Raw genomic sequence first — 15186 nt, 5'->3', positions numbered from 1 at the left:
TAGGTTAGTTTATCCGGGAAGTCTCAAACAGCTGTAGCTTACAGCTCCCAGTGAGTTTGGATTTTTATGAAAGCGTTGGAGAGGTGTCCTTGGTTGAGTCTTATTTTTTAAGTTTTTTAAAGGTTTTAATTTAAACAGACAAAATACAGATACTCTGAATAGATGTACCTCCATCAACATTTTCCAGGAATTAATTAACATTGTATTTGTGAGTGTCACCTGCAGAAAAAAGATGTATAATTTAAAAAATTCGATCTCATTGCTGTCTTATTGTGTCCTTCACAAAACAAAGCTATTGGTACTATGGAAAAATAAGTAAAAAACATACAGCTTTTACTCTCTCTAACTCTTTTCCAATAATGTTTGTGGTTTCCATAAGGGATGAAGAATTTTCAGTGAGTTCTGTTTTGGCCTCTGATGTCATCCACGCAAATCGAAAAGATATCCCCTGTATTTTCAGGGTAAGTGTTACATTGAACCTGGTAACCCAGAAGTAGAGGGTTTCACGGTGGGATGTACAGTGTGCAGTCACTGACAGCTTGCTAGTAGTTAATTTCCTTTGCAAGTTCTGGCTGCATGGTATCCATGACAGCAGCAGCAGTGCATAAGGATCTGTACATACATAATTTTCATTGTAAAAATAGCACTGGTACATTTAGACAAGCTCTCATTTCCCCTTTATGTGGGTTTTATTTTTTTTTAACCTTTACAATAAGATTTACTTTTCTCAACCTCCTCTTAGTCATTTGGAATTTTTCTGTTCATGACTTTCGACATTTTCCTTTCCTAAAATTGCCTTCTGCTTCTCAGTTTAATTTGTTGTGTTACTCCTGAAGTCTTTATTTTATAGATTTTGATTGTATGTATGCATTGAATCTCTGAAAACTCCTATTCATCAGATAGTCGGTATAGAAACGGAGTGTAAAATACTCATCAAAATGTATGTCTATTATCTGGTATCAGGATTTTGCCGTCGTTGGCTTTTTCTAGTATTCTTATTTTTACTAGATATTCTATTGAATCTTTGGCTGCAATGAAATATCTTTGGTGTCTTATTAATTGCCCTATAATTTCTTTACTGTACCATTGCAGTTCACTTCTTGTTTTTCTGGCTTTCAGACTACTCGTTGCTCTAAATGCTGAGATGAGATAAACCTACAAAAGGGGCTTTCATTTTTGTGTATAAAAGCTGTACCAAATACAGGAAAACAGTCATGGGTCATTCTTCCATAAAGACCATTCCTATTGTATTAAGTTATTAACGAAAACTATTGGTCTTTTAAAAAATACAGAATACTTTGTAAGAAATACTTTTCATTATAAAATTGCTGTGAGAAATACATGACTATCTCATTTAGGGCAGACATTTCCAAATTATAGAATAAGTACAAATGCATTTAGAATAAAGCCAAAGTTTTCTCAGTTCTTTGCTCAGTTACTCATATCTACAGGTTTTTCTGCTGTGGGTTCTTGATTGTGATAGAGTGTTTTGTATTAACTCAGGGTAAATTTTAGCATTCTTAGTTCAGACAGCTAATTAAAAGGGTACTTACAGGCATCTGGTATCCTTGTAAAAAATGATCATGATGATTTTTTTTATTGCTTACCACTTAAAATATATGTTTTATGATTTTCCAGGTCACAGCTTCCCAGCTCTCTGCATCCAGTAATAAGTGTTCAATCCTGATTCTAGCCGATGGTGAGAATGAGAAAAGCAAGTGGGTAGGGGTGCTCAATGAGTTGCACAGGATCTTGAAGAAGAACAAACTCAAAGACCGCTCAGTCTATGTTCCCAAGGAAGCTTATGACAGCACCTTGCCCCTCATCAAAACAACACAGTCAGCAGCAATCATAGGTATGAAATGAACAAGAAGAAAGCTCTATGAAAAATGCATACGCTAAAGGCGTGCTTTTTTTGCAAAAAACGTTAAATGGCGTTATCGGCTGAATAAAGAGTAGTATGTAGTGATTTTTTCCCATATTGAAATGTGTCTGGGTTTGAGAGAAGTGCACTGCACTACCCAGTACTTTTGTCAGATCTTTAAGAATATGCCCCCTATTCACACGTATTCATAATTATGAGGAATTTTGACTGAGAATTGGACATGAGTCTTTTGTTATTCTGTAAACATAATTCCATAACTGGGCAAAACTATAGAACAGACATAAATCACTGACTTAACAAAATCTGCATGAGGGACCAGAGCAAAAACATGAGAGCAGAGAATGAATTTAGTCATTTTAAATGCTACTGCATAAAATATGTTAAACTCTGATTATTTAAATATTATATTATATTTATTTGAAAATTCATAGTCTAATTTCTCTGGTTTTTTAAAAATGATGTTTCTTGGTGTTACTTCTACAAACAGGAGAAATGGGAAAAGACTTATTTTTTTCAGAAATTTTAAAGATTGGGAGGTTAGCAGTGTGGTTTTTTGTTACATGAATGTGTTGGGTTTGGCTTCATATTTGTTTATTTCAAGATATTAAAAAACTGTCTCTGTTAATCAGATTACTATTGTTGAAGAAGTATTTCCAAAGAAAAAGATCTTTTTTTTTTCCCCCTTAATATCACAGACCATGAAAGAATAGCTCTGGGGAATGAAGAAGGGTTATTTGTTGTGCATGTCACCAAAGACGGTAAGAGATTAGGAACTGCTAATAATTTCCATAATATTAAATAACCAGTATGTGAATTTGTAATGGTTTTTTTTTTTTCTCTTTCAATATCCTCTGGTTTCATTTTTCTTAATTTACTGTATTATCAGCTGGACAGCCCCATATGAGAGCTGGTAACTAAGAAGGTGTTCTGTGGGCTTTCTGGTTTGGGTATCCTTTCCAGTGACAAAGATCCAGCATCTGAAATGCAGACAAAGGGTTTGTTCTCCTGTTTGAAGCAGGCTCAATACGGAATTCAGGCCAGGTCACTCAGGGCTTTGTCCAGTTGGGTCTTGAAAATCCCCAAGGATGGAGGTTCCACACTCTCTCTGGGCTGCCTATTGCAAAGTATATTTGTTCTTAAAATGAAGCATATTCTTTGTGTGTCCATCTGGAACCTCCCCTGTTTCAATTTTTGAGTAGTGTGGCCTGTTCTCATACTGTGCACCTCAGTAAAGAGCTTGGCTTGATCTTTTCTGTAACCTCTTCCTTGGAATTGGGATGAAAACTTAAGTTCAGCATTGTAAAGAAATGTAATGACAGATGCCCAAGCTAATTCAACAAGCAACATATTTAGTTGTGTGTTGCAGTTCTTTGAAGGTTTTCCTTTATTCAGTAGTTTTGTGGCTCAAAACTGTTTTTTGAAATGAACACTGAAATAATACAATGGTTGTTACTGCGTCGGATCTGCTCCTCCTTTTGCCTCATGATGAAAAGCCAAAGGTCTATCCAGCATTGCCACATCTGGTAGTATTAAAATACAAGTTTTAATTCTGTACTTTTTAATATTGCAGGGAAGCAATAAAGGGGCTTTCTCGTGTTTATTTCGTAGTTTATCTGTACAAATACGTATGTTTTAATCAATTCACACTTCACCGTTATTTACTTGGACTCGGGGGGTTTTGGTTTGTTTTTTTTAGAGATAATCCGTGTTGGTGACAATAAGAAGGTTCATCAGATTGAGCTAATCCCAAGTGAACAGCTCATTGCAGTAATCTCAGGACGAAACCGGCACGTGCGGCTTTTCCCTATGGCTGCCCTGGATGGAAGGGAGACTGAGTTTTATAAGCTGGCAGAGACAAAAGGCTGTCAGTCAATAGTTTCTGGACACGTGCGCCACGGAGCTCTTACCTGCCTGTGTGTAGCTATGAAAAGGCAGGTCCTCTGTTATGAACTAAATCAGAGTAAGACGCGTCACAAAAAGATCAAGGAGATCCAGGTCCAGGGGAATGTCCAGTGGATGTCAATCTTCAGTGACCGTCTTTGCGTGGGCTACCAGTCAGGTTTCTTAAAATACCCCCTTCACGGAGAAGGCAGCCCATACAGTCTGCTCCATCCAGATGACCACACGCTATCATTTGTCTCGCAGCAGCCAACTGACGCCATCTGTGCAGTCGAAATCTCAAATAAAGAATACCTGCTGTGTTTTAGCAGCGTAGGGGTTTACGTTGACTGCCAGGGCCGAAGATCTAGACAACAAGAATTGATGTGGCCCGCAACTCCATCTTCCTGCTGTAAGTGTCTCAGTGTACTTGCTGTTATACATTGAAGTGATCACTGCTTGTACTAATGTCCACAGGAAGTTAAGTTCAAGGATAATTACCTAACAGGTAAATGGATGCTCTCAGCTTCTGTCAGCATTTTTAATCTAGTCAGAGGGTTTAATCCTGACTTTATTTATGCTAGTTTTGACTGTTCTGTCACTGAGCTATACTGCCATAGCACAAAGAGGAATCAAGGGTCAGGATTTCTAACTCTGATGTCCAGTTTCTAAACACATGGTCTGGTCTCTAAAACAGCCAAGAGCCTCAGATCCTACAGAGCCTTTGCTACCACTGAGACTGGACTGTTGTTGTTTAAAGTCAGCATTTTGATTCAAGCTTCCTTGATGTTCAGAGTCATCAAGATCTGGTAGTTTGACTTGTTTTTCTCTAATGGTGACTATTCCTGCTTTTTTTTTTTTTTTCCTTTTCTTACTCATTCATTCCCTCTTCCTCAGCAGTTTTCGCTGACACTCTTCTAATTCATCTCCTCTCTTTGCTTTTTTTTAAAAAAATCAATTTTTAAGTTTTCCCTCCTCACTTCCAAATACAATGTATGGCAGGCAGTATAAAAAACATATTTCATAACCTTAAATGAAAAATACTGTAATTTTTCAAGTTTTCGGTTTCCAGCAAGAATTGTGTTAAACATTTATTGCACATTTTTTCAAAGCAGAGGCTTTATTATTGTGACAGTTGGAGGAAAAAAAAACCTGCAATGCCTGTTGTCTTCTTTTTAATCTCCTTCTGAATGCAGATAAAGGTTAGCCAAATTTGTCCTCAGGGTATCTGTGAATGAGCCCAGTCTTCTGCTGATTTTTAGAACAGTCTGTGACAGCAGCGCAGTCACACTGCAGAGGAGAGGAGCATTTCACCACGTTTGAGTGAAGCCTCTTCTGAACGTGGAAGGAGCAACTTTTACAGGCCGTAATGTCACTTGTGGTTTTCAAGCAAGAGTGTGATTATTACAGTGGACTCAGATAATGAATGAATCAAAACTAAAGGTTTTGAGGTAGATTGAAAACCAGGTATTTTCACATGTAGCTCATCTATATGGTCATTGATATTTGTGAAAGTTTTTTTTATTGCTTTACATGAAGTGACTTGATATTATTCCAATTCAGAACAGAGGTATGTTTTATAGCAGAAACTGTTACTTAAACACAAATTGGATGCTCTTGTTAGTCTTGGCAGACCATGGCAGTCTTGTTGCTGACATGGAAATACTGAATTCTCCTTTAGAAGTGGTCCCAGCGGAACAAACTTCATCCTGGGGAAATGTGCCAGATAAGTAGCACAAGAATTTTTACAATCCAGAAAATAGGAGAATTAAACCTAGAAGGAAACATGAAGATTTTTATGACCATGTCATGGTGCCTAGTTCCAACTGGTGTTCATTTAGTACCTATTCCAAAGACTAAGAGCTCAGTTCATTCAGATGACAGTTATTAAAAAACAATATATTTTCCTACCACATCATTTACAAAATACGAGCTCTTAAATTAAAACAGGGCTTTTAGGAGAAGTAAGATGTTGAACCACATCAGTGTTTGGCAAAGTAAACTGTAATCCCTTGTAGTTCAAAAAGTATAGTTTGATTCTGCAAAGTTAAAAAGGAAAAGTTGTGGAGGTTTTGGTTTTTGGTGGTGCTGGTTTGCCTTCATAATAAATTTCTTGATCATTTTTGAGTTAAAACACATTTTGCAAAGATTGTTGTTGGATTGTAGGAATTTTTTTTTTTAATAAATATGGTTAAACCATAAGAAATGGTATATTTTGAGCCATGTCTAAAAGCACATGACACTGTACCTAATCATTCCCTCTCAGGTTACAATGCGCCATACCTCTCTGTGTACAGTGAAAATGCAATTGATATCTTTGATGTGAACTCCATGGAGTGGATTCAGACTATTCCTCTCAAAAAGGTAACTTGCTGTTTCAATATCAAAGAATATATCTAGATTCAGTACTGCTTTGCTACAGTCATATCGGGTTTTTTAAGCACATTAAAAGTGCTCATTTTAAAATAATCAAACTAAAATAAGAGCTACTGCCAAGAAACCAGTGCTTTTTGTTCAAAGTATAAGATATGAAATGTGTTTCGCATGTGGTTTCAGTGTTTCAGATGAATGGTTGGTCTGGAACATATGAATATGTTGGACTTGCTGATACTATTTTAGAGAGCAGTTTCTTGGTATCAGTTGTACAGGGCTTCACTGGGACTGATTGCATCTGTGTTACTGCCAAAGGATGGTGGATGTTAAACAGGTGGATAATTAAACAGGTTTTCAAAAAATCGATCTATCTGTTGCTGCTTGAGAACAGTGTTAGACAGATAGAGTTGGAACATTTTGGTTCAACCAGTACAAATATTAAAACATGAGAATGATGTCAGGTTTGGATAACTTATCAAAAGGAAGAAGTTTTTGAAAACCGACACTTCCTTGGTATTTAGGAGGTTTTTTCTCAGCTATATTTGGAAAGAAAAAATAAAAGTGGAGGGGGTTTTTTCCCCCATAGTTTAGGCTGACTTCAGCTTCATATTAGTGTCAACATAATTTCTTTAACTGTCATTCCAGTAACATAGAACTACAAGAAATTATCCTTGTGATCTTGTGTTAGTTATTCAGTCTCCCTGCATATCAATTTCCCACATGTCAGATGCAGACCAGGACATTACGGCAATACTGTAAGGGTAAATAATGTAAAGATCAATGTGCTCAGCTATTAACCATCTGAAGGAGAAAAGAAGAATCTGGCCTTTTAGAGGAAATTTCCTTTGCTCTTTTTGATACCCAAACAAAAACTGTTTAAATTATTAAGCAGTTGGAGCATTTTTTTCCTACACAGCAGAATGTGATTTAGCACTTTGATTAATATTTGGCTCAAGAATGCCCATGTAAAGAATGAAGCTACTTTCAACAAACAAGAATTGCTACGTCTCGGAGACTCAAAAAAGGCAGTTTATTATGAAGAGTTTGTTTCTAACACTAGCTGCAGATTCAGAGAGTGGAACGCTTCATTCATTTTTGAAGTTGGAAATCACAGATACCAGTAGGTTTAAGCTGTATGTACTCTTACCAAGTTATAAAGCATAATTGTGACATGATACTAGCACAAAATAAAAGCACAGCTTATTGCTTTGTGCATCTAATAGGCAAAATTGAATTGTTATATGAAGTAGACTTCTAACATAACTATTTATTTAGGTACTGGGAGGAATGGTGTTAACCCTACATCTTTAAGTGGAATTTTAGGCAACACCCTCTGTATTCGTTCTCCAAACAGAAGTTTCAAATCTAAAATTGTTTTTTGTGGCTTTAATGACTCTCTTGTTGTTATTCTTGAGAGCAGGGCACGTGTTACTGGTGATAGGAGATGCTGCTCCCTCCAGACTGCAGATCTTCTGTGGAGCTGGCTCTGCTCTGGCCAGTTACACTGTTCAGCTCCCTGGTTGGCTTCATCAGAGCGCTCCTTTTACACAGTTTATAATATACCTTGGAGCTTTCAGAATAAGACACACTCTATAAATGTGAGTTATTACTATTACAAGGACTGATTTCCCTTGTTTCAGGTACGACCCTTGAATACAGAAGGATCACTAAACCTTTTAGGTCTGGAGACAGTTAGATTAATATATTTCAAAAACAAAATGGCAGGTAAGTAAAAAGAAGGCAATTTTCATTATGCAAATTTTTGTTTAGAAAGAGCATTTTTTTTGGCCTCAATCTGTGCATTGTAGACAGTGATCTCTCAAATGTATGTGTGCTTGTTAATTTGGGAGAAAGCAAAAGCTTATAGATTCCACAGTGATTGCAATGATGTCTGCTAGGCAGCTGCTCTGAACTTATTTTTCCCCTTTTGAATATTCAATGAAGACTTGAATGAAAACTGGAAATAGAAAATAGAATCACTAGATGTTCCCTCCAAATCTGGGATCGCCTGCCAGGACGCTATCTAAAAATGCCTGCACAATTAAGGCCCTTTTGACCTTTTTTTCTTTTTAAAGCCCATTTCATAAGCATGCTCCTGAGTAATTTCCTTAACCTTTTGTTTAACCTCCTAGATGGAGAGGGGGGTGTGCTTTGATTTAACACTCAAAAGCTATATATTTTTTTTTAACAACTATTCTGAAAATAGTGAAAATAGACACTCTAGAAAGATATATATTCCTGTTGGTAGTATCTCAATCTTTGTTTAAATTGCAAGCAAATCAGTAGAAAAGGAATGACAGTGGTAGAGAGGAGCAATATGGTGGGAGTATGTAGAAAGAATTTTCAAGTCTAATAAAGATTCAACATTAAAAGTAGAGCAGAAGAGAAAAGAAAAAACTGGAGAGCATAGGATCGGAAGTAAGGCTGATGCTTTGTTCGTGTACGCTTCTCACTGTTTCAGAAAAGGTTGCCAAACAGTCAAATATCCTCCAGGTGTACCTCTTTAAAAGGCTGCAAATATTTTCCTCAAGCTACTTACCTACTACTAGATCCCACAGTTCATGTAATCTCCAGTTGATCTTAAGGAAAGAAGAGATTTCAGTTGCGTACAAAACTGTTTTGGCAGTGAGCAGTAGGTGTTGGGTATGTTCAAGCTTATTAAGTGTAACTTTAGTCTCCATATACATAAAACAAGACAGAGCAGCCGCAGCATTCATTCAAAGTAACGCTCCTATTGTATGATTATCACTGCTGTACATTTCATGTATTTATTAAAGATGTCTTGGCCAGACACACACGTGGAAAAAATCTTCCCTTTTCCCACAGTTGCACCAAAATACACCAGTGCTCTTACATTTCAAAAGGAGCAGTCTCTTTTGAGCAGGGACTGGATGAAAAAGAATCTTGCATTGAATTTCCAGACAACTGGCAAAATAAGACTGTTCTAGTGATTTTCAGTGAGAACCGCCAAAGAAAGTTTGAGATAAAGGATGGAGATACTTTCCTGCTCACCTAAATGCTTTGTTTGAAAGAATTAATCAGTGGTGTTTTGAGAACATAGTTATGGCAGCTCGTATGTGAAGAAAGGTTAAGTCCATTGCTGTATAACAGAGTAGGTAGACCAAGAAAACTATAAACCAAGGAGCATTTGTTCAGGTTTCATGGGAAATGGGTGGTGTCCAACACTAGCAAGAGCAGAGAAAATGTTGTTGAATTCAAATTCCATGTATACTTAACGACCCGTCCCACTGGATCATCATATTTATATTGATTGCAGAGGGCGATGAACTGGTAGTTCCTGAGACATCAGATAACAGCCGGAAGCAAATGGTTCGAAACATCAACAACAAGCGCCGCTATTCATTCAGAGTACCAGAGGAGGAGAGGATGCAGCAGAGGAGGTCGGTATTCAACATGTACTTGTCCTCTGTACATGCCTGTAGGCCCTGAAGGACAGCGACTGATGCCAATGCCGTACTTCATTTGTTGCTTTCTGGAATGCCCACTCAGATGTTTGTGTCTCTTCACAACCGCCTTAATCCTCAATGTTTAATTTCTGGTAATACCAGTTTGTATATGGATATGCACTGGATACACAAGTATTCATTACTTCAAATTAATTATGTCAAACAGCTGTAATTTGGAATGCATGTCTCTCGATACTGTATATAGGTACATAGGTGTACACATATACTGTATATATAAAGATCTGTAATAAATGCTTTGCAAAAGGAGATTACATTGGTAACTATGCATATGGATTAATTATTAATACTTTTAGACTCTGGTTCTGCTTTTCTTTCTGAAGGCAAGTCCACCCTCAGCAGTATTCCAAGGCATCTGCTTTTTTGATTTATAAATTCAACTACATAAACATTCTATAAATCTCAGAAAACTCGCCTCTTCAGAGAACATAGGACTTCAGGATGTGTTTCTAATAGAAGTCTTTAACAGGTCACAAATACTTCCCTTAAATGGCAAGAAAAATAGGTCTGCACTACTCACAGTGTTCACAGAGGATGTTACTGACCATTTACTGTCACTCGCTAAAGATGCCCTGCTGCTGTGCTAAGCTACGCCCCAAGAACTGAGCAGTTCAGTTTTCTAACTACCAACATCTTCCAACAATGGTTGGCTCCCAGCTCTCCTTTCTTTTTGCCTCTAAGAAGTGTACAGTGGAGATAAAATTCCAGTTCTTGCCTATTTGGAGCTGATTGCGGTTTGGTCTTTTAAAATTTTATTTATTCTGAGTTCTGAAATGCATCTTTGCCCTTTTGAGGAGCTTTTAATTCTGACCACAAACTGAGAAAGGTACTGCAGTATTATTTTAATTCTATTTTCATATTTTGTACTTCATTTTCATCTTCATTTTATAATACATCACAAATGAGTTCTGCTTTTCCTCATCTTACAGAGCTTTTTATCAGCTCATAGTGGTTGTATATTCTTTGAATGTTAGTAACTTTTGGGTGTGGGCAAACAGCATTCTTTTCCTCTGGCCCCATTCCCTCTCTTCAAGCTGGAAGCTTGTCCATGCCAGTGCTGATAACAAGGGTTTATCACTGTTAACATGGTTAAATAGTTATTTCCCATTTAAAACAAGCTGATAATCAAAGCTGTGCGTGTTTTATAAATGTCCATCCTCACCTGGAACGAAATACCCAAACAAAGTATTTTCTCTTCCAGGGAGATGCTACGCGATCCGGAAATGAGAAATAAATTAATTTCTAACCCAACTAATTTTAACCACATAGCACATATGGGTCCAGGAGATGGTATACAGATTCTCAAAGACCTTCCGATGGTAAGTACAAAACTACATGTGGGAGTGACTGACTGCAACAGAGGCTGCAAATAGGTGAAAGACAAATACAATTTTAAATGTATATTCAGTGTGTTGATGTGTTTCATATCAGGAGCAGTGTAACTAGAGGATATGAGCTGAACATGCTCTGCTGTACGTGATAAAATTTAAACAAAGAGGATGACACTTGAGCATCAATGGGAGGAGGAGGAGTGGCCAACTCCTGAGTTTTAAGGCAGGTTGGCCTCTCAGTGTTGATGACATTTTTTACAACCCATATGCAGGGACAAAATTAAGAGGATTTGGGCCTGTGCTCTTTGTGGGAGTGGAAAGAGAAATTCCTTTCTCCGTGAACTGTCATTCAATTCCTTTCTTCTCTTCCCATGTTTAGCTCCAGCTTAGCATCTCTCTTCAGTCTCTTTCCCTCAGACAGTGGAACTATAGCAGTTTGAATGTGTGGTGCCCCAATTTCTTTCCATGCCAAAGATGCTATGTTTCATTTTCTCTCCATTTCGACTAGTCTCAATGAAACAGAACTTACATAAAAACTAACGTTTTAAGTTGAAAAATGGAAAAAGGAATCATGTAATAGCGTACACCTGTTCCTTTCCACAAAACCTTATGTAGGAAGTGTTCACCTGGAAGTTACCGAGATTTTTAATGAGCTGAAGACCAATTAATATTTTGTTCTTAACAGAGTATCATACTGCTTGCTTCAAGCCATACCGAGCATCTCGTTTGTGTATTCTGTATTGTTTTCTAAACTTGTCCACAATGACACAGATGTAACTCAGAAGATGGTAATTAGCACTATAAGAAAGATCAAATAATATGATATATCAAACAGATGACATGAGTACCACCATAAGACATAGGCATTAGTACTGTTTGAAATGTGAAATTAGTGCTTTCTGAAATGGTCATCATTATTACTTGGAGTTTGTGCAGGAAGTAGCTGCTGAAATTGTGATTTTTCAGATGCTGAGAAGCCCAAAGGAAACAACAGTAAGACTAGAAAATAAAGTGTGCTGTGCAGTCGCACCTGTTTAGGAGCTTAGGAGCATAGCCTCTGGTCTCCAGATACTCATTTTATCTCACTCGTGCAGCAAATGATATTCTTGTTACACTTGACTGTAAAGTCTGCACATTGTACGTGAGCCCTTCCGGCACTGTGTTTTCCTTAGATGAGAATATGCAACGAAGGGAAAGTATTTACTTGTATACTCTGAGAAACCTCACAATAACAAATATATGCAGTGCAATTGAGCAAAACCCAACATCATGTGAGTGTGTTTATGAATGAATAAATAATGAAGGAGCTGATTCTAGAAAACACGTGACAGATCCAAGGGAAGTCGGCAGGTAGTGTTTATCTTACTTAGATGTGAATATAGACATATCTAATGTTAAAGAACGATCATTTATTTCAGGGCAGGATATAGATCAGAACCTTTTTCCACTTTTCCATTTCTGGTGGGTTCTTTGAAATATTTCTGGCTCTACGCAAGCACAGAAAATAATCTTCTACTGCTAAAGTTAGGGCAAAAGACATTCCATTTCACACCATCAGTAGCTGAAAGTTCATGGGAATCAAAAGCTGCAAGGACTCTTCATCAAGCCCTAAATCTGGCAAGTATGAAATGAGGAATGATTTTATCCACAAAAAGGGCTTTTCTAGACTTACACGGAGTAATATTTCTTCAGCTATGTCATCTCTAAATGACTTTGATCTTAAAATTCATTGTAATTACGCAAGTCTTGTATTAGCTCAAAAGTCGTAGTTGAAGTTAGGGCTGGTACTTTGCTTCTAACCAATCAGTATGATGTTTTGAAAGAAATTAATCACTCTCTTTCTGTACTTAAAAGTGATGAGAAGACATGAGAAAATGTGTACAGTGTAGAATTTATTGCAGCACTTGTTTTACGGCTGCAGCTTCTTTTTAAAGTTACTATTAAAAACTCGTTTTTGCAAGTAGGTATCAGTCTTAATGCTGGGAGATGTCACTGCAGATAAAGCAAATTTGACGTGTATTTTTCCAGCAGCTGCTCACAATATCATACTGTATATGTATTCCTAACTTAACGGGTACAGAACTGCTTCAATCACGGGACTTGAAAGTGTGTGAATTTGAAAGTGTAAGTTGAGAGTAGGACATAATTGTTCTGTCGAGCTACTTCAGTCCAGGCAGCTTTTTCTTTTCCAGCAGCTTCCTGTAAGGTATTTGGCTGGACTGAGTTTTCATTTAGTCTGTTCCAAATTACCTGCTTTCTTTCTCAGGCACAAAAATACAAGAGAAGGAGTTGTACATGCATATGATGATATGCATTGAGTCTAATGTTTTATTTTAAAGATAAATTTAGAATTAAAAGAGAGGATGGAAATAGAGAATGTTTCCTGGAGAATCAGTACACAAGGTAAAGAATACTCATCCAAACCTGTGTACAGGTCATCTGTAATGGTGGTTTCTTTACAAGGACTTGGAATCATTTCACTAGATTCATACCTTGTTCCAAAAAGGTGAATAGCTATTTTTTTTGTGCTGCTTGGCATGTGTGGTGGTTTTGCAGCTGGAACATCTTCTTCATATTTTTAAATAGATTAGTATGTTTCAGAAGAAAAAGTATTTATTTTTAAAGAACTATGGGAAAGACTGCAGAATTTCACTTTGTGAGTGCCTGTTTCTGTTTATGAACACAGATGATAAAATAGATTTTTGCATTTAAAGAGGGCTACCGCTAGGGGGAACAAGTAGTGCAAGGCTGATAGTTTTCTCAAATTCTCTTCATCCAACTATTTTAGGTGACATAGCTTCTTTTTTAGTGGATACTGGAGTGCAGAAAGTGTATAAAAGAATGGACTGGGCTTTTCTATTTGCGATTTCTTGCAAATTATTAGAGCAATTTCAAATTTGACAGGATCTACTGATACAAATTTGTTCATTCGGCATGAGCTTTCACTGAAGTCAGTATTGTGCTATGTAGGCAGAAGGCTCCGTAGTAATAAATAGGTTTTAATAGAGAATAGATAATTTAATCTCTGTGTTGGATGAAATTGTTACAAACTAAATAGCCAGCTCAGCCTAGCTTTTATCTAGCATCCATGGATGAACTTTATAATGCAAATGAGTATTTTTTAATAAATATAATTATTTATGAATATATACAGGGTGTTTCAAAAAGATGGACCCAATTTGAAATCACTGTATCTCTGCAACCACAAAGCACGCATGAATGAAGCTCTTCCCACAAGGGCAAGGCATAGAGTTTCAAGTGATTACCGCTAGATAACTCATTAAACCATTTGTAAATTTTTGTGTAACATATTACCATCTTGAAATATACTGCTTTAAAATTGGGTCCGTCTTTTTTAAATACCCTGTATGTATTCACTTCATATACACAATGTGTATCAAATCAAAACGTATCTCTGCAGTCCCACTAACCTGCCTCTGCTGCCTTTTTCAGGGGAAATGCCAAAAACTGAACAAAGTGCACAATTAGATGTGGTAGCGATGGCCCTTGCATGGGTGGGCAGGAGGGGACAGACATTGTATATGTGTCCCCTGGCATAGCTGCCTGCCGGATGCAGAGGCAACAGGAGCTTGCTTCCTCTCTGCCCACTCCTGCTCTTAGGGATAGCTTATAAAAGACCCACTTTACAGCGTTCAATTTGTATTGTAAATGTACAAAACGAAAATTGGAAAAATGGAACGTTTTAAACTCTTTCGGGCTATTTGGTGTGTTGAATACAAAACAGATGCCTACGTATGTGCGACACATCTGTCTGCATGGGATTCCCCTTGCTGAGGCAGCCACACGAGGGGGAAAGATGCTTTCTCTGTGCATTGTTTCTGAGGTCTTAGTATGCAACAGGCACATGGCATGAACAGCAAGATAGGCACATGGCATGAACAGCAAGATACGTTCATGGCAAATTGCAGTCTGTTCACCTGGTCCCACATTGTTCTCTCCATGAACGGGCACCCTTGACTCCTGTATAGCCCTGTGTTTGGGCAAGCACGGACATGCCCAAGGCTCAGAGCGAGATCAGCTTTAAGAGAGAAAATATTACAGGTTATCAGACAATTATAAATTTGCACCCTTCTTCCTGGCAAGCAGTTACTCAGGGGTCTGGCTTTGATGAACAAGTTTGTGGGCTACAATACAACAGAAACCTGAAGTTCTTGTTTGCTATTAAAAGAGCTGTAATCAGTACATACTTGTATTTTATTGATGTGGATACTAG

At 37.4% G+C, this 15186-nt stretch overlaps 1 protein-coding gene across 15 annotated transcripts in view; it reads left to right on the top strand.

Moving 5' to 3' along the window:
* The window catches only part of CDC42BPA (CDC42 binding protein kinase alpha), a 191198-nt gene that overhangs the window by 165655 nt on the left and 10357 nt on the right, over positions 1-15186 (top strand). For all 15 annotated transcript variants that reach the window (XM_065630409.1, XM_065630404.1, XM_065630407.1 and 12 more), the window contains 8 exons: positions 380-461; positions 1639-1855; positions 2581-2643; positions 3582-4175; positions 6030-6127; positions 7777-7861; positions 9414-9537; positions 10823-10940. In XM_065630409.1, the coding sequence (XP_065486481.1) occupies positions 380-461; positions 1639-1855; positions 2581-2643; positions 3582-4175; positions 6030-6127; positions 7777-7861; positions 9414-9537; positions 10823-10940 (1381 nt within the window). The remainder of the gene's footprint in view (positions 1-379; positions 462-1638; positions 1856-2580; positions 2644-3581; positions 4176-6029; positions 6128-7776; positions 7862-9413; positions 9538-10822; positions 10941-15186) is intronic.

This window comes from Caloenas nicobarica, chromosome 3, assembly GCF_036013445.1.
Source record: "Caloenas nicobarica isolate bCalNic1 chromosome 3, bCalNic1.hap1, whole genome shotgun sequence".
Taxonomy (NCBI): domain Eukaryota; kingdom Metazoa; phylum Chordata; class Aves; order Columbiformes; family Columbidae; genus Caloenas; species Caloenas nicobarica.
This window is presented reverse-complemented; position numbering and strand designations above follow the sequence as displayed.